The 27,013-nt window shown below is 41.3% G+C and overlaps 1 protein-coding gene across 1 annotated transcript in view; it reads left to right on the top strand.

The window, feature by feature from the left end:
* DENND5B (DENN domain containing 5B) overlaps window positions 1–27,013 on the top strand; it is a 119,361-nt gene that overhangs the window by 60,572 nt on the left and 31,776 nt on the right. The window contains exons 3-7 of the mRNA XM_026070455.1: window positions 2,749–3,415; window positions 16,003–16,190; window positions 19,625–20,161; window positions 21,537–21,768; window positions 23,937–24,087. Of these exons, the coding sequence (XP_025926240.1) occupies window positions 2,749–3,415; window positions 16,003–16,190; window positions 19,625–20,161; window positions 21,537–21,768; window positions 23,937–24,087 (1,775 nt within the window). The remainder of the gene's footprint in view (window positions 1–2,748; window positions 3,416–16,002; window positions 16,191–19,624; window positions 20,162–21,536; window positions 21,769–23,936; window positions 24,088–27,013) is intronic.

Below are 27,013 nucleotides of genomic sequence, written 5' to 3'. Positions count from 1 at the left end.
TTTAGTCCTCTAGTTCAGCAAGGTACATAAATATTTGCATATATTTCTGGAGTCCGAGGCAGTATTGTTCAGAGTTCAAAAAAATCATGTACCCAAATAAAAGAATTAAAAGATACCCAGTGTCATTTTGGAAGAGCAGGTTTTAATATGAACTGAAGTATCTCTCTCCACCCTCTCACCCAAGGCACAGTTTAGATGTGGAATTTGCTGATGTAGCATGTTTCAAACTTGAAAAATACACATGGATTAAAATGGGAAGTAGAGGATCTAATGGAGATTAGGGGAACCTGGTGATGCTGTGATCCAGAGGGAACCTTTGAGGAACATCTGAAACCAATGGTGGCCCTGCTTCTGCACTGAGGGAAGGGGCATCTTCTGCTCTTCGCTTCTAGAAACAGGGTGCTGAGCAGTCTGTATCTTCTTGTCTTGCTTTGTGCAGCTGCTTTTGCTTTGACAAACCCTTGTTATTTATGGGCCTAGCTTCAAGTAGAATTTAATCCCACTTTTTCCTGCTGATAGAGATGCTTAAATATTCCTGTGGATAAGTGCTGTGAAAAACAAGACCGTGTCCTTTGTCCAGTCATCTTGGATTGTTTTGTCTGTTTCTACAGAGATGCAATAAAGATGACTGACTCTCTTCTCACTAGCTAGCTTGTCAGCTAGCTTTAGCAGCGCGCAAAGCTTTCAATCCCACTAGCGCATCCCAAGCTGCTTTTCTCCAACGCTCTCCTGGGATGTACGTAGCAAGCACAGATGAGGTGGAAAGTGATTGATGTTCCAGACACTAAGATGAAAGTTTTTATGCATTAAGTCTACTGCATGGTTGAAGCTTTCTGTGTGGCTTGAAAATGAGCATTGGCCCTTTCCTTTCAGTCTCTGTATGAAGCTTGCTGCTTAAGTGACTCTTGGTCATTCTCCCCTTCCTCAGTGCTGTCCTGTCTTGTTTCTCTCTCTGCCTTTCCTTTGTCCTGTTCTAGGTCTGATAACAATGGCAGTCTCTTTGTCAAGCTTGGCAGAAACTTAAAATGTTGAAATTCTGCATATGCTAGGCTGTGGCTGAAAGTTAATAGATGGGTGTTCTTGTGTATGTGTGTGGAATGAGTATACAAAGGAGGAGGGAATAACTTTTAAGGCTTGGAGGAGATCTGTCTAATACAGCCTTCTGAAATTGTCTCAGTTGGTCTGAATTTCCTTGATGCTTATTTGCTCTTGATTATTCCAGTGCATATAATTTGCTTATCCAGGTATTTGTCTGTAAAACGAAGAAAATATAATCTCTGACTGATAGTGTTGCAGTTAAAACCTATGATTTCAGACTGATCAGATTTGATAAGGCACTATCAAAAGCTTGCATTCTAGAAATAAACTTTTATTTAATAAGTCTGCCAAAAATGAGGTGGAGAGACACTTACTGTACAGAATAAATTTAAATAAAGTGTGAAACAAGGATTTTCTATTTCTGCTTTGTTGGACAATTTCAACACAGCCTTAACCATGACATTGCTGCTAATGCCTCAATAATAAAAACTATAAACCTTTTGAGTGAAAATGTGGCTGCTGTTCAAAAATGGCTCAAGCTACAATTTCATGGCTTATGTCAGCAAAGCCTGTCAATTGAATTAAATCCTTCTACCAACTACAGGCCTTATTGCCCTATCCATTAACTTTTAGAGCAACAGGTAAGAGTCAGCTTAGATAACTTAGGGGCTTACTAGTGTGTTGTGAATTGTAGAGTCTGGACCACAAAAGCTGCATGTTTTGGTATGATGTTTAAATAAATGAGACAGAGCCTATTTGGTAATGAAAATAATTTTACAAAGCTCTGAAGGTAACACCACAAAGTTGGCTCCTAGTGCTCACCTTTTGGAACAGCAGGAACTCTTGGAAGTCCCTTTCTCTCTTTTTTTCCTTTTTTTTCCCTCCCTTTCCTTTGCTTCAGTTGGAAGTTTTAATGCTTGGCTTATAGACATACTGATTTGGTCAGAATATGATGAGTTTCATGCTGACACACATCCAAACATGTTTTGCTGGATATTAGTTATTTTTTATTAGACAGCTGATAGACTTCCTGAGGACTATCTGGAAAAATGCCTCAAGTTATCCCTAGGGGTATGTTTCAGAGAAATGCTTCAGTGTAATAGAATTACTGCAAAATATTTTGCTGACTGGTAAATCAAAAACTAGGCTTACGTAGATTATTTTTTCTATTCTTTTTGCTGCTGATCTAAGCTATTTTATAACACTTAATAAAAGAAAGTAAAGGTAATAGCTGCCTGTCAGTTGTTTTACTTTCTTTTAAGAAAATTAGGGATGATTGAGCAATTTCATTTCAAGAATTGCGCATAATTTGAATTTAGTGGTATAAGATGCTCCCTTGACACACTGAGTTTAGAGTACAGTGAGCACAATATATGCTGCTGAGGAAAAAAAGCTGAATATTTTTATATGATGCTTAAATAAATGAGACAGAGCCTATTTGACAGTGAAAACAATTTTACAAAGCAATGAAGGTAAGTTCACAGTGACTTATCAGATGGGTGATTTTCGGAGGATGTTTTCATGGTCATGACACTCTCTTCTTTAAAGTAGCACCAGTTCTAAGCTGTTCGTTCTTGGGCTTATTTTTGGGGGGACTGTGATTAACAGTGTTATGTTGCAGAGGGAAAAGAATGCATCTGTAAAGCAAAAGTAATGACAAAAAATTATCTTAGCAACAATTTTAATCTCTTTCTTCTCCTCTTCCCTTAGCTGTGCATGCCCAAAGGGCTGTCCTTCAGAACGCAGGCGGATAACAGAGACCCGCAGCTCCACTCATTCATCATCACCCGAGAAGACGGCTCTCGTACGTATGGATTTGTGCTCACTTTCTACGAGGAGGTCACAAGCAAGCAAATCTGCACAGCCATGCAAACGCTCTATCAGATGCACAATGCYGAGCAGTACAGCAGTGTGTGTGCCTCGTCCTCGTGCAGCATGGACTCTCTCGCTAGCAGCATCGACGAGGGAGACGCCACTTCCCTCGCCAAGCTCCAGCGGTACAACTCCTATGACATTAGCAGAGACACGCTATATGTATCCAAATGCATATGCCTCATCACTCCTCTGCCCTTTATGCAAGCCTGCAAGAAGTTCCTGATCCAGCTCTACAAGGCAGTTACCTCCCAGCAGCCGCCACCTCTGCCCCTGGAGAGCTACATCCACAACATTCTGTACGAGGTGCCCCTGCCGCCCCCGGGCAGGTCGCTGAAGTTTTACGGGGTTTATGAGCCCATCATTTGCCAGAGGCCTGGTCCCAACGAGCTCCCGCTGTCTGACTACCCGCTGCGGGAGGTCTTTGAGCTGCTGGGACTGGAGAACCTCGTCCAGGTTTTCACCTGCGTTCTCCTGGAGATGCAGATCCTGCTGTACTCCCAAGGTGGGCCTTCTGCCGGTGGCTCACGCTTCTCACCCTACCAGGCAGTTTCTAGACAGCTGCCGTGGCAGGAGCTTCAGTAAAGCCGTTGATTTTTTTCAGTGGGTTTGTGAATAATAATGTAATGAAAATAATAATGTAATGAAAAAATGAAAGAGAAATGAATCTGTCCTAATGAAAGCACTAAATAATTGTTTCCTCCAGGCAGTCTAGGTGTCACTTGTTTAATTATGCATCATAGTTATCACTTGTGACAGCTAGCAATAGAATTCCCTTAATTATCATCCTTACGTTGCCCTTGATCATACTGCAAGACAGCATGAAACTAATTCTATCTTCTGCAAGAAATACCAGCATGAAGTAATAGATCTTGCAGAAAATATTCTTGCTACTTTCTTTTTTAACTTTCAGTAGCATATTGAAGTTCAGGGAGAATTTCTTTTTCTTGTATGATGGGATCAATTTTGGTTAAAGCGATGACTTTTTTATCGCTTGAAGGCCAGAGTTTTCAATGCTGGGCTGAAATTAAGCAGAGATAAGGCATCCCTCTTTAGTCTGACTTGAGATATGGAGAACTTTTCTCACATGGGTGCTGGTACATTTTATTTTATTTTATTTATTTATTTATTTAGAGAAGATTGCAGTTAGCAAAGACTAGCTGCATTGGCAGAAGTAGTTTGCACAGAACTGGTCCATACTGAAATATGCTAGCAAGCTTTTAAAAATCTGGTTTGTACCTTTTCTCTTCTGATTATGTTTTTCTGTAATAGTACAAATACTCTGTTACAAGTTTGGGGTATCTGGAGTTTGTGCTGGGCATGCTTTGAGATTTAACCCTCCCATTACTATTTCTTTCATGTTGATGGTGGTTGCGAAACTGGCCCTTGTGGTATTTAGGAGCCGAAAGGCGCATGTTGCAGCTGTTGCAATACAACGCACCAGAGAGCCTAAGCAAGTCAAGCTCCAGTTTCATATGGACATTCAGGGGTTTGCCCAGGTTTTTCGGAGGTTCCTTGAAGTCTCTCTGGATGCTCTCCAAATTATATGGGTTCCTAAATATTTTCTGTGATGCTAACCCCAAAACTACTAAAACATGCCCTGGGTAAAAACTTAGGGAGCTTTCATCAGRTTAAAATGAGCAATAGAAAGCCAGGAGTTATGCACGTTTTAAGAAACACAAGAAAAGATGCTGAATACCCTKACTTCTCAAGAGATGTGGTTCAAGCAACATCTCAAATGTCAGACAGCTTGAGGAGAGGAAGAAGAGGATGGGAAGTCACCTAAAACAAGTACAGATAGTGAACCTCAGGCTCAAAAGCGAGTGTTTGGGTTTGTCATATAAAAAGAAAAGTGTGTGTAGTAATAATACTAATGAATAAAAGACTGAGAATGTAAAAATGTTCAGGGAGGTGGATGGAGGGTAGCTCTTCTGAAAGTGACTGAATTCAAAGAATTGTCTGTTCTTTGTAGAGCGCTTCTCCACACAGACTGGGGCGATTGGCTTTCAAGAACCAGAAATGAAAGGCTTTGCCTGTTCTCAGTTTGAAGTGTGAGCAGAAATCCTGCTGTTGCTTTGACTAGGCTGGTTTTCCACTCCCTTCTGCGTGTGCGCGTGCGCACGCACTTCCCTCTTTCTTTCTCGGTTTGATTTTTTCCTGCCTTTGCCACTTGATGCTGGAGTTAAACATTAAGCAGCAATGCTGTCAGAATGCCTCACCATCCACACCAGCCATTCCCACCCTGGTCCTTGGTTGCAGACTTGCTGAAAACTGGAAGTGTTTTGTAAGCTAGTAGCATTAGCGAAAAAATCCTGCTTGTTGGATTACTTCTTAGTAATACCCTGGGCAGATGGAAAGCAACCTTGAGATGCACTACTTTTGTAAGAGACCTTGAAAAGGATACAAAGTATCCACTTTCAAAGTGCCACTGGAAGTTAAATAAATGTGGTTTTCTTCCAATTATTGTCTATAATTTAAGAGACTAGTTGTTTTCATTTTCATTTTGTATTTTTTTAAAAAGGAAAATGTGATAGTGAGAATTAATCCCCTCCATCCCCCAAAATTCTGATTCTTTTTTTTCCTTCCCCTTCTATTGAGGAATCTAGATATATCCTTGACATGACCTTTACTTCACTATCTAATTTAGACGCATCTTGATGGAGCATGAAGAAAAACATACATTTAGGTGTATCGGGGAAATACTGTAATTATGTAAATAGCATCGTAATGCTCATTCCCAAAGGTGAAGACTGCAAAGTGGAGGTCAAGTGCAAAGCTTCAGTATTGGCATATCCTGACAGCTGAGTGCTTGTTTAATTGTGCCCTTTTTTTAAATGTCATTTTTGTGATGCCTGAAAGAGAAGACAAAACAGCTTTTTTCCTGTTTAATATGTAACTAGCTAGGTACCACTGAAACCTCTTCTCTGAGCTCTGAGGTCCACCAGGGAGAAACACTTTCTTAACCTCTTTCAAGGAAAAAGCTGTATGGAAGTTTTTGGCTTGAATAACTCTCGCTCCAAAGTAATGAATGAGAGTGATCCTGCAAGTTTGTCCATTCTTCCCTTTCCAGTGTGAAGAGGATGGATTAGCTGTGACTTTTTCCAGCATGGTCCAGCCTTGCTGCAACCTTCCCAACTCAGCCAGAGATTAGAGACTGTCTTGGGTCCACCGGGTGCAATTTCAAGCAAGCAGCATTATTATGTCCGAGTCAGAGTTCACTGAAATGCTACAACTGCTACTCGAGAAATAAGAGTACTGCACCAAAGCCTGCTTCAGTTCACTGAATGACTTCAGTCAGAGAGCTGCTAATAACATATGTGGGGGGAAAATAATGACATTTTTCATGGTTCTCCTAGCCTATTTGTAAGGAAACTTTTCATTCAAGCTTGCCAAAAACAAATTTCCTTTTTTTTTTTTTTTTTTGGATAAGGTTTTTTTAGAAAGTTGAATGAAAATAATATAAATTATTATGCAACCTTGACCGTGCAATGAACCTGCTGGCTGCTGAGAACCTTAAATTTCCTCTCTGAACATCTGTCCATTAAAGACAGATTAAGTTTTGAGTCCAGGAAGGAGCAGGAGGAATACGAAAACTGCAGAYGTGTATCAGCTGGCCAACCAGCTTTCGCTCCTAGCTTTGTAGAAAAGCACAGCTAGCAGGCAGCCGGCAGCAGGGATGGCAGTCGAGCAGAGGTGCACCTGGTTGCCCACAGGGTCGGTGACAGCTGCGGCGCAGGGCTGGGAGGAAGGTTACACTGAGACGGGACTGGCTTTTCCCTAGTGAGTTAGGAGCTGCTGATGACAAAGTTTGTTTTTACCCATGTAGCTGTGGTGTGATGTTTCCAGCAGCCTGCGCAAAGGCATCCGACTGCCTGAGGAGGTGAAGGTGTGCGGTGACTCTACCCAGCACGCCTTGGACTAATGCCTGGCACGGTATGAGGGTGTCTGGCACAGCTCTGCGGCAGGACAGGACCAATTGGTAGCTATTTCTGTCACAGCTGCTACAGCCAGCTTCTGTAGTTAGTTGCTACGTTTGCAGTGTTTTATGGGTGAGCTGTATCCCATCCATCGCTGGGGCAGCTGAAGGGATTGGAGCGGACTGTGATTTTGCTTTGCAGCTGTGGCTGTCAAGCAGGGGGGTGGAGAGATTAATGCAAAAGAAGGATGAGCTCATTTTTTTTGAGCTACTCTGCTCCCAAACTTTTTGGACTGCAGGCAACTACCTTAATCCTCAATTTGTCTCAGGCTTGTGGTTGAAACCTTAAAGCAGTCTGGTGCTGCATAGCTCTTACTGTGGCTTTGGAAACCCCAATTTGGGAACTGCCGGTGTAGATAATTGTGTCCTTCTAGTGCAAAAGTCGCTGTGACCAGACAATTTCAGTGCGAAGATGTGAAACAGCTGGGTTGCTTGGGAATGGGAAACTGCACTGTGGCAATGCTAGGGCAAAACACAGGGAGTAAGGAGAGGATAGCTTGATAACTAGCAAGGACCTGTGCTTGCTCCTTAAATGACAAGACTCAAAAAATAAGTCTTTACTTTTATTGGAGACAACGTGGAGTTCCAGGGAGCTGGTTAAAAAATGATTTTTTGGTAGGTAGGTGTAATAGACTGCTGTAAGCGCTGACGTGGGCCTGCAGAGGTGATGAAAGAAGTAATACCTGAAACGGAATTCCTCTGGCCTCAGGTTACAGCTTCCTGAGAATACTTTTAATTCGTGCCAAATGTTAAGAATGGGCCTCTAAAAATCAAGGAGAGGGAGCAATTGTGTCCTCCCCCCACCCCTTCTCTCCCCACACACGCTTCTTTAGGGTGCATTTGGATTGCAGCCTTTCAAACTTCATCTTGTAAAAATTAGCGCTTGGATTATGATGTATTCCTATGCCTTTCAGAGGAAGGGCGTAAGGATCACAAGACTCTCAATAAAATAGAAAAAGCTGTTGCAGAGAGTCATACTTGTTACCACTGAACAAGACACTGCAGCACACATCTAACACATTGTGTAAGCTTGTGACTTACAGACTTTCCTTTATGTTGTAGTTTTATTATTGCTTATTCAATCTCTAGAAATTAATACTTTTTCAAGAGCTTTTTATTTTATTGAGAGCATAGATTTCCCATGTGACTGTAGAGATGTAATAATACTGTGAATGTCCAGGCTTCCAACAGTTTCCAAGTTAATAACATTGTGTGATAGCTGCTGCAGTTTCCCAAGGATCAGCAGCAAAATGCTACTGGCACGAGATGTCTGCTGGAGAAAGATGAATTAAATTGTGGGCTCTGCAGAAACCTTGTCAATCCGTTTTGTATGTCTGCCTTTCTAGGAATTTAAACATGAGAGAATATGTGTGGATGAGCCAAAGATAAACTTCTTACAGCTTAGGCTGTTTCTACTCATTAAAATTTTGAGTATTTCCCAAGCTGTTTTTCAAAGGGCTTGAGTAATTGCTCCTTAAAGATTGAAATATTCTTTGCATTATTTTTAATCCTAGGAATTATAATACAAATGACTATGCATATATAGTTGTGGCCTAGAAAAAGTTGGTAGCTGGAAGATCTTACTTTTGCAGTGTCTGTTAGGGGGAGGTATTTTTTTTTTTTAACAAAATGTATGCTTGCTGTGTTTGCCTGTTAAAACATTTTTACACCAAACAGCTATGTAGAAAATCTTTATTCTCCACCACTCATTATTTAAATAGCTGCACTCCAAACTTGTATTTATAAAAATGTTTTGGAACCTATTACAGAACTAAGACTAGACAAGTTATGTGGGGACAAAATGTTTGTATGCTGTGACAGGGACCAGTGTTTAAAGCCTCAGTGGTGCCACAGCCATAGGAGACTGCAGTGCTTGCTCTCTTGGAAAGGAGACAAGTAATTGGATAGAATAATTGAAGAATCAAGTATCCTCTTGGTTTTCAACTTAAGTGAAAAAGCAAAGCCAGTTTTCATTTTAATATTCTTTGTTTTGTTAGATGAGTCAATATGGCCTGGAAAATCGAGTTTTTAAAGCAGTTGAAACCAAATAATGTATTGATGCAAACTCCTGTTTGAATCAATAATGAAGTATAGAAGAAGATTGGCAGCTACTTTTATAACTCCACATGCGCAAACACACACTCCATCACCTCTTCACTTTTTTTTATTGTATCTTACGTTTTTTCCATTAGAAAAACATCTTTAACTTTTGAGAGCAGGAAAAAGGTAAAATAGGCCTTTACCTTTCCAAGCATGGCAAATGCCAAGTAAATGCGAAGGTAGTCGAAAGTGGTCCTGAACAAAGGCATTGCCTGACAACATTGCGTTTATTTCAGGAAGGATGTGTGGTGTGGGGCAGCTTTTTTTTTTTTTTTTCCCCTCCCCCCCCCCTTTTCCTTTTATGCCTGGAATAACGGTAGGAGCAGTAGCTAATTTGGTGCACAGTTTACAGCAAGGATGGAGGCTGTGTCCTTCCCGTCATCCTGCTCGGCGCAGAGTGACAGCCACCACTGCCGGGAGGGGAGGCTCTGCCGGCCCCATCCACCGGAGGGGAGATCAAGAAGCTACCTGAGCTGTCAGAGCACATCTTCACACCCCAGATCTTGTCCTACTGCCTTTTTGTGAGCTTGTCGCAGACTTTTGCCCTGCTCTCAGAGACTTAACCATGTCAGTAATGGGAGCTAATTCAAGTTTTCCTGTGAATTAGTTCTTAGGGTGGCTCTTAGTCATAAATTAATTTATGCTGAACCACTGATGGCAGGCTGTGACACACACAAATCATGTAAATGGAAATTTACAGAAGTGGAAGTGATTTTTTTCCATTAAGTGTTTGCCAAAGAGGGGAAAAATGGCAAGAATTGGCCTCAGCAATTGCTGGCCTCAGAACGTTTTCCCTCAGGGCAGAGCTGACCCACGGTTTGAGAGGCTAATTCCTAGTTCAGGCAATTAGATGCACACTTGTCTTGATCATGCCGTTAGCTTAAAAAAATATGTGTATTCAGGTTTGCATAAATTGCTGCTCTGCTTTTATCTAGTAATTGATGTGCCATGTCCCTGGCTGGTAAATCCACTCTCCTCCCTGGGGTGGGAGGCGCTGAGCTGCTGCGTGGTGTGTCCCCACGGCGGTGCGCTGCTTACAGCTCCCTCTCACTGGCCTGTGACAGTTCCCCCAAAGCAGTGCTGGTACAAGGTGACTTCAATGGAGAATAAATGTTTCCTGAAGCAAACGCGCGTTTTCTTGAACATCTCCATCCCAGCTGGTGAAAATCGCCTGGTCTGACTTGTCGGTCATCACAGCTGCCAGGATCTAAAGCAAATACAGCCTGGAAGTTTCCAGGGCCCTTTGAAGTCTGTAAGAGATGTACACATTGCTCCCATGGATCTATTGAAATCTGATTTTTAAAATTTTGCTTTCATAAACAATTTTTGTCCTGGAAATAAATTTCAGATTTCCTTTTGGGTGTGCAATGTATAACCATTACACATCAGCAGGTACCAAGCCACTGGACAGGTCTCATAATCATTGCTGGGGTGGTTGTGCACCTTTTTTACTTATGCTCAGAGTACAAAGCAAAATATTAATTTTAATTTTCCAGTTTTCCCAATATACCTAGCTCAACAAATCCATATCTTATTAAAGAAAACAGCTGTTGAGCAGCACTTGCTTATAATACTTTGACTCAAAATGTAGCGTACAGAAAGGCTTTTAGTTGCAAGAATGTTTTAATGCTGATTGAAGTGTTTCCCTTTGAACAAGTAGCTCTTATTTATTAAGGTCCGTTGATTTTTTGTTTGTTTGTTTGTTTTTATTTTAAACTAAACTTATTTAGAGTTTTATTCCTTTTGATCAGGCACTGTCTGTGAATATGTTCTAAGTATCTTCCAGGACGCATCTTTGAACATGTGGTTTTACAAAGTTGATGTTATAATTTATGCATGTTCAAAAAGCAATGGAGAAAATGAAGTGGTGTCCAGGTAACCCATCTTTTCAAGTACTTCCAAGTACTTGCAAACTGCATATAAAACAGTGTTTTGAAAGGAAAAGAAAGAGGAAGCATGGCCCACTTTTAAAGCATCGTACTGGATTTAAAAGATACAGGTTCAGACTCCAGCTCTGCTGTAGACTTTCTATGTTACCTTTGGTACATTACTGGAACAGATGATTGAAAAACTGCCAGATTGATCTTTATCGGAAAGACCAATGTATTGAAACTGAAATAACAGTGTACTGTTTACAGGAAGACCATAGTTTCTGGTTTGAATGAGTGTGTGTGCTCTTTCCTGCACATGCAATATACTCAAAAATCCTGTGGTTGGTCATTTGCTGAGAAGGTCCCAGGTGAAGCTCTCTTCTGTTTGACTATGACTATAGATTTGAACCCATTTTTGGGAGCAGCACCTGAACTAGGCAGGTGTTGGCTGTCCTGAGCAGAGATAACATGGATATCTTCTTTCTCTTCTCAGAAGAACTTGATTTCTCTTTGCTGTGGTATGGGAAGGATTTGGAGATGTCAGACTTCTCTGTATAACAAAAAAAACAATTTTTCCTTTGGGCTTCATGAATTACTTAACATCTTGGAGCTTCTGTTTCCAATCTGTAAAATGAAAGGAGAGGGATTTTTTTATTTTTATTATTGTCTTTGTCTTACACGTTTGGACTGCAAGCTCTTTGGGATAGCAGCATTTCTGTATGCACAGTATCTGTTGTAATATCACGCTGATTGGTTATGGTCCTGTTACTGTATTACGAGGAATCAACATCAGGACCAAATATTTGCCAAATATTGTCCTCTTTCAGAAGAACATTTATAGTGAGTTGATGTTCAAATGCTAAACTGTTTCCATCTCCAGCACAAAATAGTCATTCGTAATTCTGTAGGAATCATCAAGGTTTTGCATTTTGGGCCTATGCTGCACCTTGTGAGCCCTGTGAATATTTCTGGAACTTTGTAAAGGGTGCCTGAAACGCAGTGCTCATACAGCAGATCGGTCGGCGTGCGTGGAGTGGGTCAGCCCCGCTGCCGCTTTCCCAGTGTGGGGCAGTGAGAGGCAGGGACTTGCCTAGAGGCACCCAGCAGGCACTGCCAGAGCCAGGGATGGGTCCAGAGCACTTCAGTTCAACTCCGCTGCTCCAGCGCAAAGGTTAAGTGTGAAAGAGAGATCAGTGCCAAGTTCAGCTAAGCTGCTGTTAGGAGGCAGCAGTTGCTATAGGAGCCRCTTTGCCGCAGGATTGTCTGCCTTGAGCAGTTTTTCTTGGAAAATGCCCTGTATATAAATTAAAGATTTAACTTGCTGGAGGCTCAGTGCTTGCTGGTGTCGCCTACCCTGAAGAACATATCCCAAGAAGGCAGGCGAGGGAAGCAGGTATAACAGCCAAGCAAAATAAATACTGTGGTAGATGCTAGCATCACTCTGGGACTGGGGATAAATGCAAACTGAAGGGGAGAGAGGGGTACAGCAATGGAAATAAGAGAGGAGGAGCAATTGGCTGGAAAGGCAGATCCAGGGTAAGAAAAACTTAAAGCCCGTCTGCACACTGCAGAGAAACACGGCTGGTGTCTGGGGCWTTCAGGAAGTCTCCAGGTCTCCTGGGTCCTTCCTCTGCTGCTGCAGGCTGCGTGGCAAGGAGGAGGGGAGGCACTGCCACAGGCATAGGTCTCCGCTGTATGCCAGAACGTAAGTTTTGCTTATTTCTGTACTCGGGGTGATTTCGCACAGATGAGGTGTTTGCTCTGGGGGCGGCAGCTGCTGCTCACTGTGGGCTGTCGATTTGTTCGTGCTTTTAGAGCTGTCCAGAGCAAGCTTGGTGGCATCACTGGGTCTTTCTCTGTGGTCAGTGTTGCATGCGCAGCATGAGGTGGGTGAGCCCTGGGAAGAGGAAGGCATTTATTTCACGTTTATTTATTTGATGGAATTGCCTTGATTTGAGCCTTTTGTCATTGTGAGTTTGTGACTTTTCATGGATAACACCCAGAGAATATTCTTACTTTTCATACCTTTTCCAGATGTTTTTTGCTGTCAGACAGATGGGAAATGGGACTGTTGTGTGCATTCTCTGCTCAACAAAAAAGCCTTTCTCAAAGCACACTTCCTAAACTGGTGAATACTATCTAACTAGCTGTTCTAGCTCTAAAGGTTGGAGTAAGATGAGAGACTGGTTTTCCCACCTGGGCTGTTATTCGTAAAATCTAACAGTCAAAACTTGACTTACAGTTGGAGAATATTATTGAACGCTAATAGTGATGGTGGGATAGGATCTGGAAATTCTCTCCCCCTTGACAGAACCACACGCTGTCTATGCAGACACTGATTTTTGCTTCCGCTTTCATTCTTTTCCTCCTTCCTTCCTTTTTTTTTTTCTTTTTTTTTTTCCTCCTCTCCCTCCCATTTATTTCTCTTTGTTTTGGGGAAGTGGATTGATCTCTTGTTTCCAGGTTGTGCTCAGTAGCCATGTAAGCCTCCCTCAAATGCCGATGGGTACAAGAATCTGTCTGTTAAAAAGGACTTTGTTCCTTACAGGGAAATTTAAGAAGAAGAGATGTCTAACCTTGTACAGGCTTGACAATAAACACAAAGTAACTAGAATTTCTTACTTTGTTAAAGAAATATCAAAAGAACCATTTCCAGGTTTTACTTTTCTGGAGAACTCTGGGGACTTCCTCCTCTTCACCAAAAGAAGAGAAGGACATGAGTGGTTTTTATCTCTGCTCATCACTAATAAGCGTTCCCAAATGGTAACAGTTAGCCTAATAGTATGGTCATCTCTTTTCTTTTTTTTTCGTATTGTTTTAAATTATTTTCCTCCCAGTAAATTGATTACAAAACTTGTACTGGTGTAAGCGTTAAATCTTATCAATAGAACCAAAAAAAGTGAGCTCACATTTCCGGTGTTGAATGCCCTTATCAAAAAGACATTTGCAATCTTTTTGCAAAGRTCTGTCATTTCACATGACCATGAGATCAGAATAGACTTTGAAATTGTCTTGTACATACTAACACATACTTTTGATACTTGATTTTTTTAATTTCCAGAACTCACAGAATTATAAAATTTTTACATAATATCATAATTTCTGAGATCCCTAAGCTTCACCAGTAGGTGTTGAATGTTGATTTTGCATAAATGCTCCTCAACAAGATAGACCAATGGATGTGTATAATTATGTATTGTTTCATGGGGAGAGATTCATAAATAGTTGATCTTTGGTGTAAAATTAGTAGCTAGGAATGGTTTTGAGAAGTAACCTTGAGACTAGCTTGTATATATGAAAAACACTTTTAAGATTGAATGACTAGCTATTAGTAAGACAAGATGAAAAATGTTTTTGCCCTGGCAGCTGACCTTCCGTAGATCAGTGCTGGTTTTCTGCAGAGAGGTGCTAGCAAGAAGGAGAAAGGTTATGCAATTTGTTGTTTTAATTTGCATACTTATTCAAGTGCATCTTCCCAGTGACCCCCTGAAAGCAGTGCAGTCTCAGATGACAGCGCTTTYGCTGTCGCTGATGTCTGCCAGAGTATCAGGCTGCCTGGTTCAGGAAGGGGGAAGAGCCAGGCTGAGCTCCTGTCTGTACAAAAGCAGTCTGTGAGCTAGAGAAAAGACTTCTTGCGTGACTCAAAACCCGCATGTTCGTATGTATATCTTTAATTTCATAGAGCAGCGAGGAGGGACTGGAAGAGGCGGGAAATGCCCCAGGTATTAGCAGAGATCTTGAGTCTGGCTTTTGTGACAATGAAAACTTTTTGCTTGCTCAAGCCAAAGCTCTTGAGGTTTGTCCATCATTGATGAGAACTTCTGTTTTTGTGTACTGCCACAGTGGAAACGTCCCGTCTGCCACTCCTCTAGCAAATTACTGATTAAGTACCTGTGCACTGAAGGGGAACAGAATAACTCTTTGTGAATAGTAAAGAACGGCTTTCACAAGTAGCTAAGCCCCAGAGTGGGAATCAGAACTGGCTTCAGCTCTTGTCTGTGCAATATATCTTGCACAATTTCAAAGTCATTTAAAAATATTTGCACTTCAGTTTTCCTATCTCTAGCCACTACCGTTAATGAGGCATGCTGCTGCTTCACGATAAGTCAGGATTCCTAAGGAATTATGTTTTAAGTACTTTTGTGTTCTTAGAAACTGTGGGGAAGTTGTTTTTCTTGATACACAGGCTGCTTATAATATGAAGCAGAAGCAATTATCTGGTTTCACATTCATTAACAGCTTGCAAGACCCAGTGGTCGTTACCTGCTTGCTGATGGATTGTCTGCAAGCTGAGATTTGTCATAAGGATGACCATCCCTTTAATAGCAATGTGTGATTTTTTTACCATGTTCTTAAATACGGATTGCCTCATTTATACTAAAAAATAGGCAGTGGTGTTACATTGTGCGAGCTGAATATTTGAGAAATACTTTGCTCTTATTCAGCTCTAAAATATACTTCTGGCTCAGTTGGATCTAATTAAATTTTAATTTAAAAGAAAATGCACAATGCCTTTACTTAAACCAGAAGCAGTATAAAGCAATAAATAAATGGACTAAATACAAATTAGGGGAAATACTGTGATATAGGCATTCTAGCTGTACAGAATATTTTTATGAAAACTGAATTTTATTTTATTTTTTTATTTTACTTAAACGTGCTTTTGTACACTTAGGGACTAGAAACTTCTGCTAATATGCGAGCAAGATGTCTCTCCTAGAAAAATAATACTCAGAAGTAGTAGCAAGTGGAGTAGAGATAGACAGATAGGATCAAGCGAGAAAGTTTATTCCTTTCTCCTCCTTTTCCCTTGTAAAAATATACACTTCTTATAGAGTCAGATTTTTATTATCCTGTACTGCAGAGAGAACTTTTGGTATCCTTTTAATAAATGAACTTAATGACAGAAGAGATCTAGATAAGATATGAATATTTATGTTCAGCAAGTTCTTCCTGGGGGTAATGACTTTTGGTGAATTAAATAATGTTTAGGCTTCTAAATATTGCAGTACTGTCTTATTTTCGAAAGAACATCTTACCATATAAACATGCTTTCTGACTTGTTTTGTCACGGATGTCCTTCTAAACCAGATCTCAAATGTGAAACCCAGAAAGATCCCTCAGTGTCTTTCCCTCTCCGTTTAGATTACCAGCGACTAATGACGGTAGCAGAAGGGATCACTACGCTCCTGTTCCCGTTTCAGTGGCAGCATGTGTACGTCCCCATCCTTCCTGCTTCTCTCCTGCACTTTCTGGACGCTCCGGTGCCCTACCTCATGGGCCTGCAGTCCAAGGAGGGAACCGACCGCTCCAAGCTGGAGCTCCCCCAGGAGGTAGGTCCCACCTGTGGTGCTCAGGTTTTGCTCTTCCTGCTCTAAAGTACAGGTGTTACTAATATTTATGTGAATCCCTGCTGGAAAGTGCTGTGTCCTGTGTTACGAAGCTTCCCTGGCACCGATAAGTCTGTCTGCAGAGAAGCTCTAGACCACAGTGTTTTCCAGCAGGAGGGAGGGAGGGGGAGACATCCCTGCAGCATTTCTGGGTGTGTTTCTGGATTTAGTGAGTGCTGCTAATTATGTTGACTTCTAAATGCTTCCTCCTGTGTCATTAAAGTTTCTCTGCTTTCTTTCCATCACACACTTCACCATGTTTTGTTATTCTTTGTTGGTATCAGAGTCCTATTAGCAGAGGACTAAAGAGCATTTCATTTGGGGATGGTCTTTAAGAAAACTGGACTTCAGGTATACTTGCTGGGTGGTTTGAATTAGTCTCTGTCCCCACCTCACCAGCGGGAAGGGTGCCTTGTCCTGTTCATCCCTACCTGTGGATGAACCCATGTGCTCCTGACTGCRTCTGTGCAGCAGCCTGGCCTCAGACAAGCTCGAGATGCATTCATACTGCGACTGTGAACTGCTTTGAAGCAAACACACGCATACATACTTTTGAAATATTGACTCAGTGATGGTCTTTCGGACCGAAAATCTCATCTTCTCCTATGCAATGGGAAGTGAAAACTTCCTCTCACATTGCCTTATCTACTACTTTTTCCTCAGAGGGGGAAAAAAATAGAACTCCTCCTAATCTAGGTGTTGAGATCACTGGTGGTAGAGAAGGAAACAGAGATTTTTCTACTTGAAACTTGACCAAGATGATTAAAACTGCTTCTCATTTTAACCTGGTCACTGAAGACTAAAATCACTGATTAGACTCCTTACTGTGAAGTCTTTGGGATATTGCTAGCCTGCTCTGTGTTCAAGGTGGTGACAGTGCTTTAGAGCCTGTTCTCGAGCATGTTGCACATTAAAATGTGGGTTTCCTCTTAAAATCCATGGAAACCCCAAGAATAACTGCAGCGACTGTAGCTCTGCTGTGCCAGGCTCTGTGCCAAAACTTCTTCCAAGCCTTCAGAATAGGTGCTCCTACCAGAGATCAGCAGTGAGGAGCCAAGTTGAGAAGGCTGTTTCTGTGCGAATTCATACTTGGAAGTGGAGAAATAAACACAGAGGGCAAGGATAACTTGGTTTTTAGTAGAGATCTATTTTAGGTGTTAGGCAGAGGTGACTGATCCTTAGCCCTGGTGGCATGTAACAGAGCAAATAGTCTTAACTCTTGGATGCAATGGCCCAATCATGTGAAATTTGTACTGGCTTAGAAATGAAATTGGTATCTAGCTATGCTTTTCAGTAACTATACTAATGTTACATAATTACTGTGGGTTTTTTTTAAGTTATTAGTCATATCCTTCTACTTAGCTGATTAAGCTGTCATTTTCCTTAAATTAAAATTTTAATGTGATGGGGTTTTGCTGGAATAACAAATTAAATATCCCTAGTGAGAGAAGAGTAATAGTGGAAGAAGAAACTGTTACAATGTTTAACAAATGAGTAAAAAAATCAACTCAACATTTATGAAAATTACAGTTCAGGTAACTGTATGAGAGAGCAAGAAAGGGTATTGAACAGGGAGGATCTAGAATATCAGATTTCTATAGACAATAAAAAATAGAAAATCCTTTACCATGCGAGCAGTGATGAAGCACTGTTCACTTTAGCATTCCTTTATTGTTCAGGCCAGGGGTGAGCTTTTCAAGCTCTTGGTCTAAATATAAACCATTTGTATGTTAGAGATAAAAATTCTAACAACTGGCCACCATGCTGTCTTAAGGTTACTAATCGCTTTGCATTAACTTTAATCATCAGATGTTTTTGAAGAGAGAAGTGAGACCAATTCCCTGAGGGTTTTCTGAATTGAAATCTCATTTTTCAAATTTTCTAAATGATGTGCAGAGCTGAAATTAAAAAAGCCTTTGAAATGAAATATTGATAGATAAGAAGACAGTCCCTGAGCTAAACTACTGTACCAATGCATACCATGACTCTTTAATATATGTTAAAGTAAAGCAAATTGTTTTGTATGAATAAATGATTTTATTTGTATGCTTCAAATTTATTATGGAAAAGCAAGCTGAAGGGACACTTTTACTTTGCCAAATGAATCCTAATACTCTATAAAGTATCTGTGTGAAATGTGATTAATGTTAAACACATCCCTGAAATGTCCAAAATCTTATAACCATGTTTGCTGTGGGAATATATTGCCCTGCTTAAAGTTAACCTTTTCAGAAAAGGAGGAAAAGTCCTTTCTGTTCGTGCAGTCTGAAGCTGTCTGCAGCGTTCTGTTAGAAGCGAAGTGCTGTGAAAGTGCTGTCGAGGAATTGGAGTAATGGCAGAGCCAGCTCAGCAAAGACCTGCTGCCCTGCGGGTATCCGCATCTCCTGCTCGGCAGCTTTATGCCAGGGTAAAACCCTTCAGAGCCTGGTATCTTGGGAATCTGACCTGGTTTAGGATTTTATTCAGCACAGTGCTCTCAGCCAGTGAATTTCAGATGTAAGCTGCAGTTCAGAAGATCAGTTACTGGTGTTCATTCTGCTGTTATTCCTGAGGGTGCATTTGCAATGTAATTAATATATATGCAAGGCTCTTCCCTCCCACCATGGACACGTTCCTAGTAAAAGTATCTTCTCTGCTAGATTCATGCCACCATTTGGGTTTAATATTATGACTGAGATTCATTTACATGTGTAGAAAAGCTGTCTAGGAGCACTCTGTTTAAATCTCAGGCAGAGGAATTTCCAAGAGTAGCAGCTTCCTTGGAAGCAGAGTGGAGAGAAGAAAATAGGATTTGGCCTCCAACGGGCAAACTATACTCAGACATGATCCCAAAGGATTTGCATGGGACCATTTTTTGTGGCTTTGCTCCCAGTAGCATCATCTTCCTCACTGAATATCTTGTTCCTTGGTAGCACCGCTACAGAGGTTTCTTGCAGCTGAGTCAGCTCCTGGTAAAGTAAACAACCTTGAGATGCAGTGATTCACACAGCTAGTGTTTGCATGAGCTGAGAAGTGGTGCTGTGCATCCTTCTTGCAGGTGCATCCGTGGCTGTTCCAGGAGGGGATATCCAGTCTTTGTAGCATGAAGTGTAGGATCTGAAAGTCCTGGGAGAATGGTGGAAAGAGGCTGATTGTTGGGGGGGGGGGAAGAGGGGTTGGATTTTTTTTGTTTTGTTTTGTTTTTTTTAAATCGTTGCTATTCAGTTGGCCCCCAGCTTTACCAAAGTCATGCGCTGGACTACATAGCTAACGGTCTCTTGCAAAGGTGTGCTATGATGCTGCTGCCTGGAAACATCCTGGGAAAGTATGGGTTACTTAGGAGAGGAATGAGTTCAGTGCCAAGTGTCCATTTTGAAAAATTTTTCTTTGTATTTCAGGCAAACTTGTGCTTTGTGGATATTGATAACCATTTCATAGAACTGCCAGAAGAATTCCCCCAGTTCCCCAACAAACTGGAATTCATCCAGGAAATCTCTGAGGTTCTCCTCCAGTTTGGGATCCCCCCAGAAGGTAACCTGCACTGCAGTGAAAGTGCCACCAAACTCAAGAACCTGGTTCTCAATGACTTGGTGAATGACAAAAAGAACGGGAACATCCCCAGCAATGCCATCAACATGTACGAGCTGCTAAAAGGCAACGAAACAATCGCCCGCCTACAAGCTCTAGCCAAGAGAACAGGCGTGACGGTGGAAAAAATGACCATCACAGCTCCCCTTGCGGAAAAAGAAAGGGATGTGAAGCTGCAGTGTGAGGAGGTGGAGCTGCGGGACTACAAACTGAACGTGCAGCTTCGTGAGGTTTTCGCCAACCGCTTCACACAAATGTTTGCAGACTACGAGGCTTTTGTCATTCAAGCTGCACCCGATATGGAATCCTGGCTGACAAACAGGGAACAAATGCAAAACTTTGACAAAGTAAAAATAGCTATGTCTTTTTATTTTATTTACTTTTTTTTCCTCCATCTCGAGGTGGATGGGGAGGGAATAACTATATCACTCTTTAATCCTCCATTCCTTATCTGCCTCACAGACAGATTTGTCCATTCTGATCACACAGGGCCAGATCTTCTGCCAAAGTAAACTGGTACAGACCCACTGAAATGAAATGGTCAGAGCCATCCTGACTAGCACTGACTGAGTAGAGACACTGCTGAACCGCTGACAGGGTTTTACTTGTGGATTTGGTGGAGACATAGCAATAGAAAGGGACTTTTTTTCTTTCTTCACTGACAAGAGATTCACACATAAGACAAAAAATGGATCCAATTTTTCATGTTTCTTGTTTTCTAATCTCACAATAGAGCTTAGTATTTTGTTAATGTGTAGCATTGCTCTGTAGAAGGCTACCACATCATTATGTGAGAAGCCTACTGTTATGACTCCATTGTAGCATGTACAGAAGAGTGACATGCAAGTTGAGATTAGAAGTGGGGAAATAAATAGTCTGTAAGCCAGCAAAAGGAATGAGAAATGTTCTGAAGCTTGCACAATTATTTTTTCTCAGTGACTTTTCACAGTGCTCCTAACCATCAGCTTTTTTAGATACAAACCCTGCTCTAAGGAGAATGTTCAGGGGATAAGCATTAAGGAACAGGCTAAATATTGATTTCTGTCAGTTTTTGATCAAATAATGCTGCTGTGGCTTTTTTGTTTGATTGTATTCAGGTGTTGAACAGTGTAGCATTCAGAAACGGGGTTGCCTATGCAATCTCTCCTAGCACTTCTACAATAAAGTGGGCTTCTAAGGTTAGGGTTTTCGAAGCTCAGGTAGGTTTAGGCACACCACTCGATTTTTATTTGGAATTTCATGATTAACTGCCCCTCTGCTCTTTTCTAAGAGCAGTAGCTGAAAAGCATTGTATACTCTGATATCTTAATACGTGATCCAGTCCCAACCAAGGATCAGCAGACCAGAGGTCCCAAGAGGTCACACATGGTGGTGGTCTGCCACAGGTCCCACACAGTTGCCTTCCTGCACATAGTAGCTGCTATACTTCTCTGAAAATGCTGGCAGTACATGAACTACTTCCGTATATCCATATTCCCTTTACTCTAGTTGTCACAAAGCCCTCCCTGACCGCTTATTTCTCACCCCCATGACTGAAGAGATGACCCATGAGCCAAATGCCCTTGTAGCTGGCTCCTGCCATCCCCACAAGAGGTGCTTTTGTGGTGGCGAAGCCTTGTCCAAGCCTTGCTGTTAGCTGCTGCGTCTGTTTTCTCCCATAGGAAGACTTTTCATGTTGAAGCAAAGAGGGAATGTGCACTAATTAACTCTTCTGTATTTCAGGCTTCCTTCCTTTCGGACCAACCCGAGCCTTACCTCCCATTCCTCTCTCACTTCATTGAAACACAGATGTTTGCAACCTTCATAGATAATAAGATAATCTCTCAGTGGGAAGAGAAGGACCCTTTTCTGCGAGTTTTTGACTCCCGAATTGAGAAAATAAGGCTATATAATGTAAGGGCCCCTGCACTGCGGACATCCAACTACCAGAAATGCAGCACTTTAAAAGAAGCAGGTATGTTCAGCTGGGCTAATAAAATATTCAAAAGTACAATGTCATCCACAAAGAAATATAGTTTCTCAGTCATCTGAGAGTTGCAGCTGGTGAGGAAGTCCTAGAGTTATCTGATAAGTACTTAGCAGTGACCTCATTTTCCCTAGGTAAAAATCTTCAGTATTCCTTTAAATGCTAAAAATAGAGGGAGCCTTTTGCCCTTCCGTTTGAACTCTCCTAGGCTGATGCCTTTAATAAAACAAACCAAACCACGGAGTTGCGCATTGAGACTTGCTCTTTCTCGTTTCACACAACTCCTGTTATCATTGCAATGAGAGCTTTCCTTCGCTTTAGTTGTTGGGCCAGCACCACATAGAGGAGCTGAGTCCCTGTGTCTAGTTCACTGACATTGTTTTTCCCTTTCCATAAAAAGAACTTTTTTTGACCTGCACCATTTGGCCAGAGCAGTGGGGGATGCCAGAGACATAATCCTGTATGGGATCTTTAGTAGCTCCAGCAATATAAGTTTGATGTTAATGCACTGTATGCTGTGTACTGAAGATTCACATTTTTTCAGTATAGTCACAGGGCACATTTTCAAATGATACCCAAGTTTCTTATCGTGAAAGTATTTATTTTATTTCCAAGTAATAGAGTGGAATTATACTCTTGAATTCGAGTTATATATTAATGAACTGAGGTAAATACATTTCTTTTGGATTTTTTTTTTTTAATTCCTTGAGAACATTTTACTTATTACAAATGTGGCAGAAACATGAAAAAAATCCTTTATCTGGTTAATTTTTCTATTAAAAACAATTCTAATTTGCAGGTCGACTGTCTATGCAACGCCTAGTTTCAGTAGATATTGTGGCACCGGAACCTCATATTCTGTATTGTGAGAAGCAGCAAACTGATAGTAATGCCTACTTTCCTTCACATTTACCAGTCACACATACATGAATCGAGCACCAATCCAACACTTGTTTGTTTAACCTGCTGTTTTTGGAATCCTTCAAACCTTCTCTCCCCCATACTACCCAGGCCTTTTGGGCTTCCTCCAAAAGAAAGCAATACAAAGCTGCTGAGTTTCTAATGATAATATATGTAGATTTTGACAGTTTCTTTCCCATCACAGTTTTATAAAATAGGTCATGGGCTCTAAGTTGTTCTTAACAAATGGAAAATGAATTTAGCTTCTACATTTTGCATATTTATTCACTACCCGTGATAGGCTGAAAGAATGAGCCTGTCCGTTAATGGATGGGCTATAAAAAGTGGAATAATCAAGTTGTTAATTAAATGCTGATTCCACCATACACCTACTTTCCCCTCTTGTTCACAGCGTATCTGGCTCGGTGTTAAGAAGCTGACAGATTTGTTTTCGGTCAGCTAGAGATTTGAGATGAAATCCTCACGTCACTGAAGTAGGTGACTAAACTCCATTAATCTCAGTGGAGCGGAGATTTCCAGGGGGCCCCTCTCTGTCCCTGCAGTAGCCCTCAGGGCTTCCCAGCTTCTGCTCATCTTCAGTACCCCTCTTGCCCTTCAGGCAAGTTACCTACAGTTACCTATGGCTTTTCAAGGCCTGTCTGTCGAAGAAGGATTTCCCTTCAGAATGCGCTGTCCAGTCATAGCGTATCCAGTTGCAGGGGGAGGATCTCATAGTTGCGAGGTGTTTGCAGAATTCAGGTTTCGCTCCCCACGCATCTGTCCACGGAAACATATCTTGGGCAAAGCGAGATGTCCAGCCCTCGCAGAGCTGCTCCTGTCGCAACTGGCCTAAGAAGTCTCAATTTTGCAGAAAGAGGATTAAAGCCAACCACCTAATTGCAGGGGAAGATTGCACAGCTCTTTAAAAATATTTGTATCCATCTTGACAATAAAATAAAATAAAAACAGGGTTGTCCTTCAGCAATGCATCTTGTCAGCATTAAGCTCCCTTGAATACCTGCTTGTTTAACTGCTAACTTGTTTGTCCCAATACTAATTGTGTTCAGTAAGGAAACTAAAAATGAAGTAACAGTGCAGATGTTTCCTCACTTTTGTAAGTGACAGATTTCAGGCACTAAAATGAATATTTAACTTCTTAGCTTTCAGGGATCAGAGCATGACTACTTTTGTTGTTGTAGTGCACGTCTTCAGGTAGCTCGCTAATGCGGTTGTTCACCTGTGAATATAACTTGCAGCCCAATCCATCGAGCAGCGGCTGATGAAGATTGATCACACGGCCATCCACCCACATTTGCTTGATATGAAGATTGGTCAAGGGAAATATGAACAAGGGTTTTTCCCAAAGTTGCAGTCAGATGTCTTAGCCACTGGACCTACCAATAACAAGTAAGCACAGTTTTTATTTTCTGGACTTGAAAGTAAGTTTTTCTTATGAAAAAGCCACATCAATGGACAACAATCTTAATTTTTAATGTTTTCTGACTAGTCTAATTAAGCAGCAACTCATTCCAACTATAGCCATAGTTTGAGTGATGCTAGAAGTTGTTAGCTCTGGTTTTGAGAAGATTCCTCAGTAATATCTTCTGTTCATTTTAGTGGTGAGTACTGTGTCTTCTCATGCATATTTTAAGTTTTACCATTGCCATAACAAATTTAAAATGAATTTCTTACTTATTAGCCACTGAATAGAATAATTTGGAAACTCGAGCAAAAATTCAGATTTTGAAGGTAATCCTGGTGTTGAAGCAATCCTCCTGTAGAATGAAATTAACGTTCACTCTGTTCCTTTCTGTTTTTTAACTGTTATTACATGCCCCAAAGATTTTTATAATGCTCTTTCAGTTTCCAAATTAGAATAACCTAGAAGAATAACCCAATAAGGTTGGGTGGAGTATGTGGTTTTGTATTTGGGTTGCTCTTTTGAATCCGAGAAGGTCCTTAGTGTATTTTGGTATGACGGTAGGGGTACCTATAACTGTGAAATCAAGCATATTGTTACTACTTACCTGATCCAAAATGAGAATCTGTAGCAGCTAATGTACATTAGAAAGTAAGTACTGAAAGTCACCTTCCCTCTTTTCTTCCAAGCCCAGGTAAGAGATTTTTTCCCCCCTCAAAAAATGGGAGATTTGCTGTCAATGATTACTTCATGAAAGCACTACCTTGGGCCCCAGCTTCCAGCATTGGTGCAATGTCTAGGTGGAGTGCAGATAAACCTCAGAGCTCCAAAAGCCACAGTTGTCTACATTTTGAAAGCTAGGTCTTGTTTCAGAAAGCAGCCTGCACGCATGCTGCTTGGAGCTCCTCGGGGAGGTGCTCTGAAGGCCCACACAGTCCTATTTATACACCTTCTCAGCCCCCCAATGCTAGCAAGTCCCATTTTAAGAACCTGTTAAGCATAAGACTTGCAAATGCTAACATTCAATGCTTAAGCATACCTAATTTTTAAGGAATTGCAGTTAATTTTTGAGCTGATACTCACAAAAATAAGAGGAGGAATGCATATTTCAGAGTTCCTTTGTTTGCAGTCGTCTTGCAAAATCAGACCAAAACTGAAAGTTTACAGATAATGCTCCCTTGAGAAGCTGGGGGTTTCTTTGACTTCTGGGAGGTTGTGTTTAGCAGTCTGCCTCTTTTCCTCATGGTGAGCTTCAGTTTTACAGCGTCATTAACAGTATGAGCATGCCCGCCTGCTCAAAGTTACTTACATGTTTTGGCTACATTACAAAATCTTAGTGGATCTGTGAATAAACATTATATTCAATACAAGCGTCTTTGTGCCTTTGAGCTGCTTCCTTTAGATTTGGAACTATTCTAAAATGTGGCTTTAACTCCTTGAGTGCTAATTTTGATTTAGGTAGCTGGTTGTGGTCTTCAAATAACAGCATGTTTCAATTTGTAAAAACCAAAATCCCATTACTTACCACAAAGTGATGTCAATGTGACAAATGTCTGGAATTCCTCCACTTGTATATTGCCAAAAAGGTTTGTAATTGGAAAATCTCAAGACCATCTGTTTACATCTTTTTGCTTCCTGGCATTTTATTTGAGCAGCTGAGAAGACTCTTTCTCTCTCGTTTAAGACATGTAATTCTGCTGAATTTACACCCACGTTATAAAATAGATAGCCTTTTCATGCTCTCTGCAAATACAGCGTAATTCTTTTGACTGCAAGATCAATTGAGCTACAGCCTTCCATTAATTTGAATTTCTCAGTAGATGCTTCTCGGCTGTATGTTATACTTGCAAACAGGACTGAGCCTTTGCATATGGGGCCAGGGGAAGAGAAGAGAACATCTCAGCTGCATTCCCAGGCACTTCAGATATAGCAGTTGTGTGCCTTTGTGAGGTTAATGGAAAGGATATTAATATAGTTTAAGATGTAGATCAGAATTATTTGTGAAAACTTCAGTTTATGTAGTAAATTTTGTCCTGAATGTTGCAGGGGGAAAAGAAAATAAAATCATTCCCTTGCTCCAGTCAATTTTTGTTGTGGTGGTTGCACAGTAGCAAGTAAACCAATTCAAAGCTATTTTAATGAAAACCTGTCCTTGCTGGACAGCAATCAGATTTTTACGGCTTCCCTTTTGGGAGAAATAAACTAACAAATCTGTATCTAGAGCTCATAACATTATGCAGCTGTTGCCTTCCTGTATCCAGGCAGAACACCGGAGGTACTTCTCCCACAGTTACTAGGCTGTAATATGTATAACTTTAATATCTAGGTCAGGAATGTAATGCAGAGAACAAAAAAACTTTTTAGTCGTGTTTAGTGCTAAGCCCGGTCTGTGATTTTAGGAAACTGCGTGGCTTAGAGGACTGTAACAGGCAGAAATTCAGTTTGGAGGAGAAGGTACCTGGTCCTTGCTTGTGGGGCACGAGAAGCGGGGACAGGGGCAGGGGAAGGGTTGGCAGTCAGGCTGGATCACCTTCAGCTAAATGCAGGTGGCAGCAAATGTTGATTGCATTACTGTGTATAACTGCTAAGACACTGAAGTGTGTCGTGCAGGTGATAATGAGTTTCACCCGTCAGCTGCAGCCGTGCGCGGCTTTGCCTTGCTCCTGTCACCCTGCTGCCTCCTCCCAGCCCAAGACGCCCTTTCAGAGCCTGGACAAGGGGTGGACCTAGGCTCCTCCCGTCTTAGCGAGTGCTACAGTTCTTGCTTTAACACTCAGCTGCTTGGTCACATGTGGGTCAGGAGTGTAGCTTTCTAAAATTTGCTCCTATTTTGGCCCACTCATTCAGGCTGCAGGTGCACGCTTGGTGTCATTTGGGCTTTTCTTTACCTCCTCCACCGTGGTGGTCAGGAAA

The sequence above is a fragment of the Apteryx rowi genome, unplaced genomic scaffold (genome assembly GCF_003343035.1).
Source record: "Apteryx rowi isolate R43461 unplaced genomic scaffold, aptRow1 scaffold_31, whole genome shotgun sequence".
Lineage (NCBI taxonomy): Eukaryota > Metazoa > Chordata > Aves > Apterygiformes > Apterygidae > Apteryx > Apteryx rowi.
Note: the sequence above shows the minus strand (reverse complement) of the source record. Positions and strands in the feature narration are given on the sequence as shown.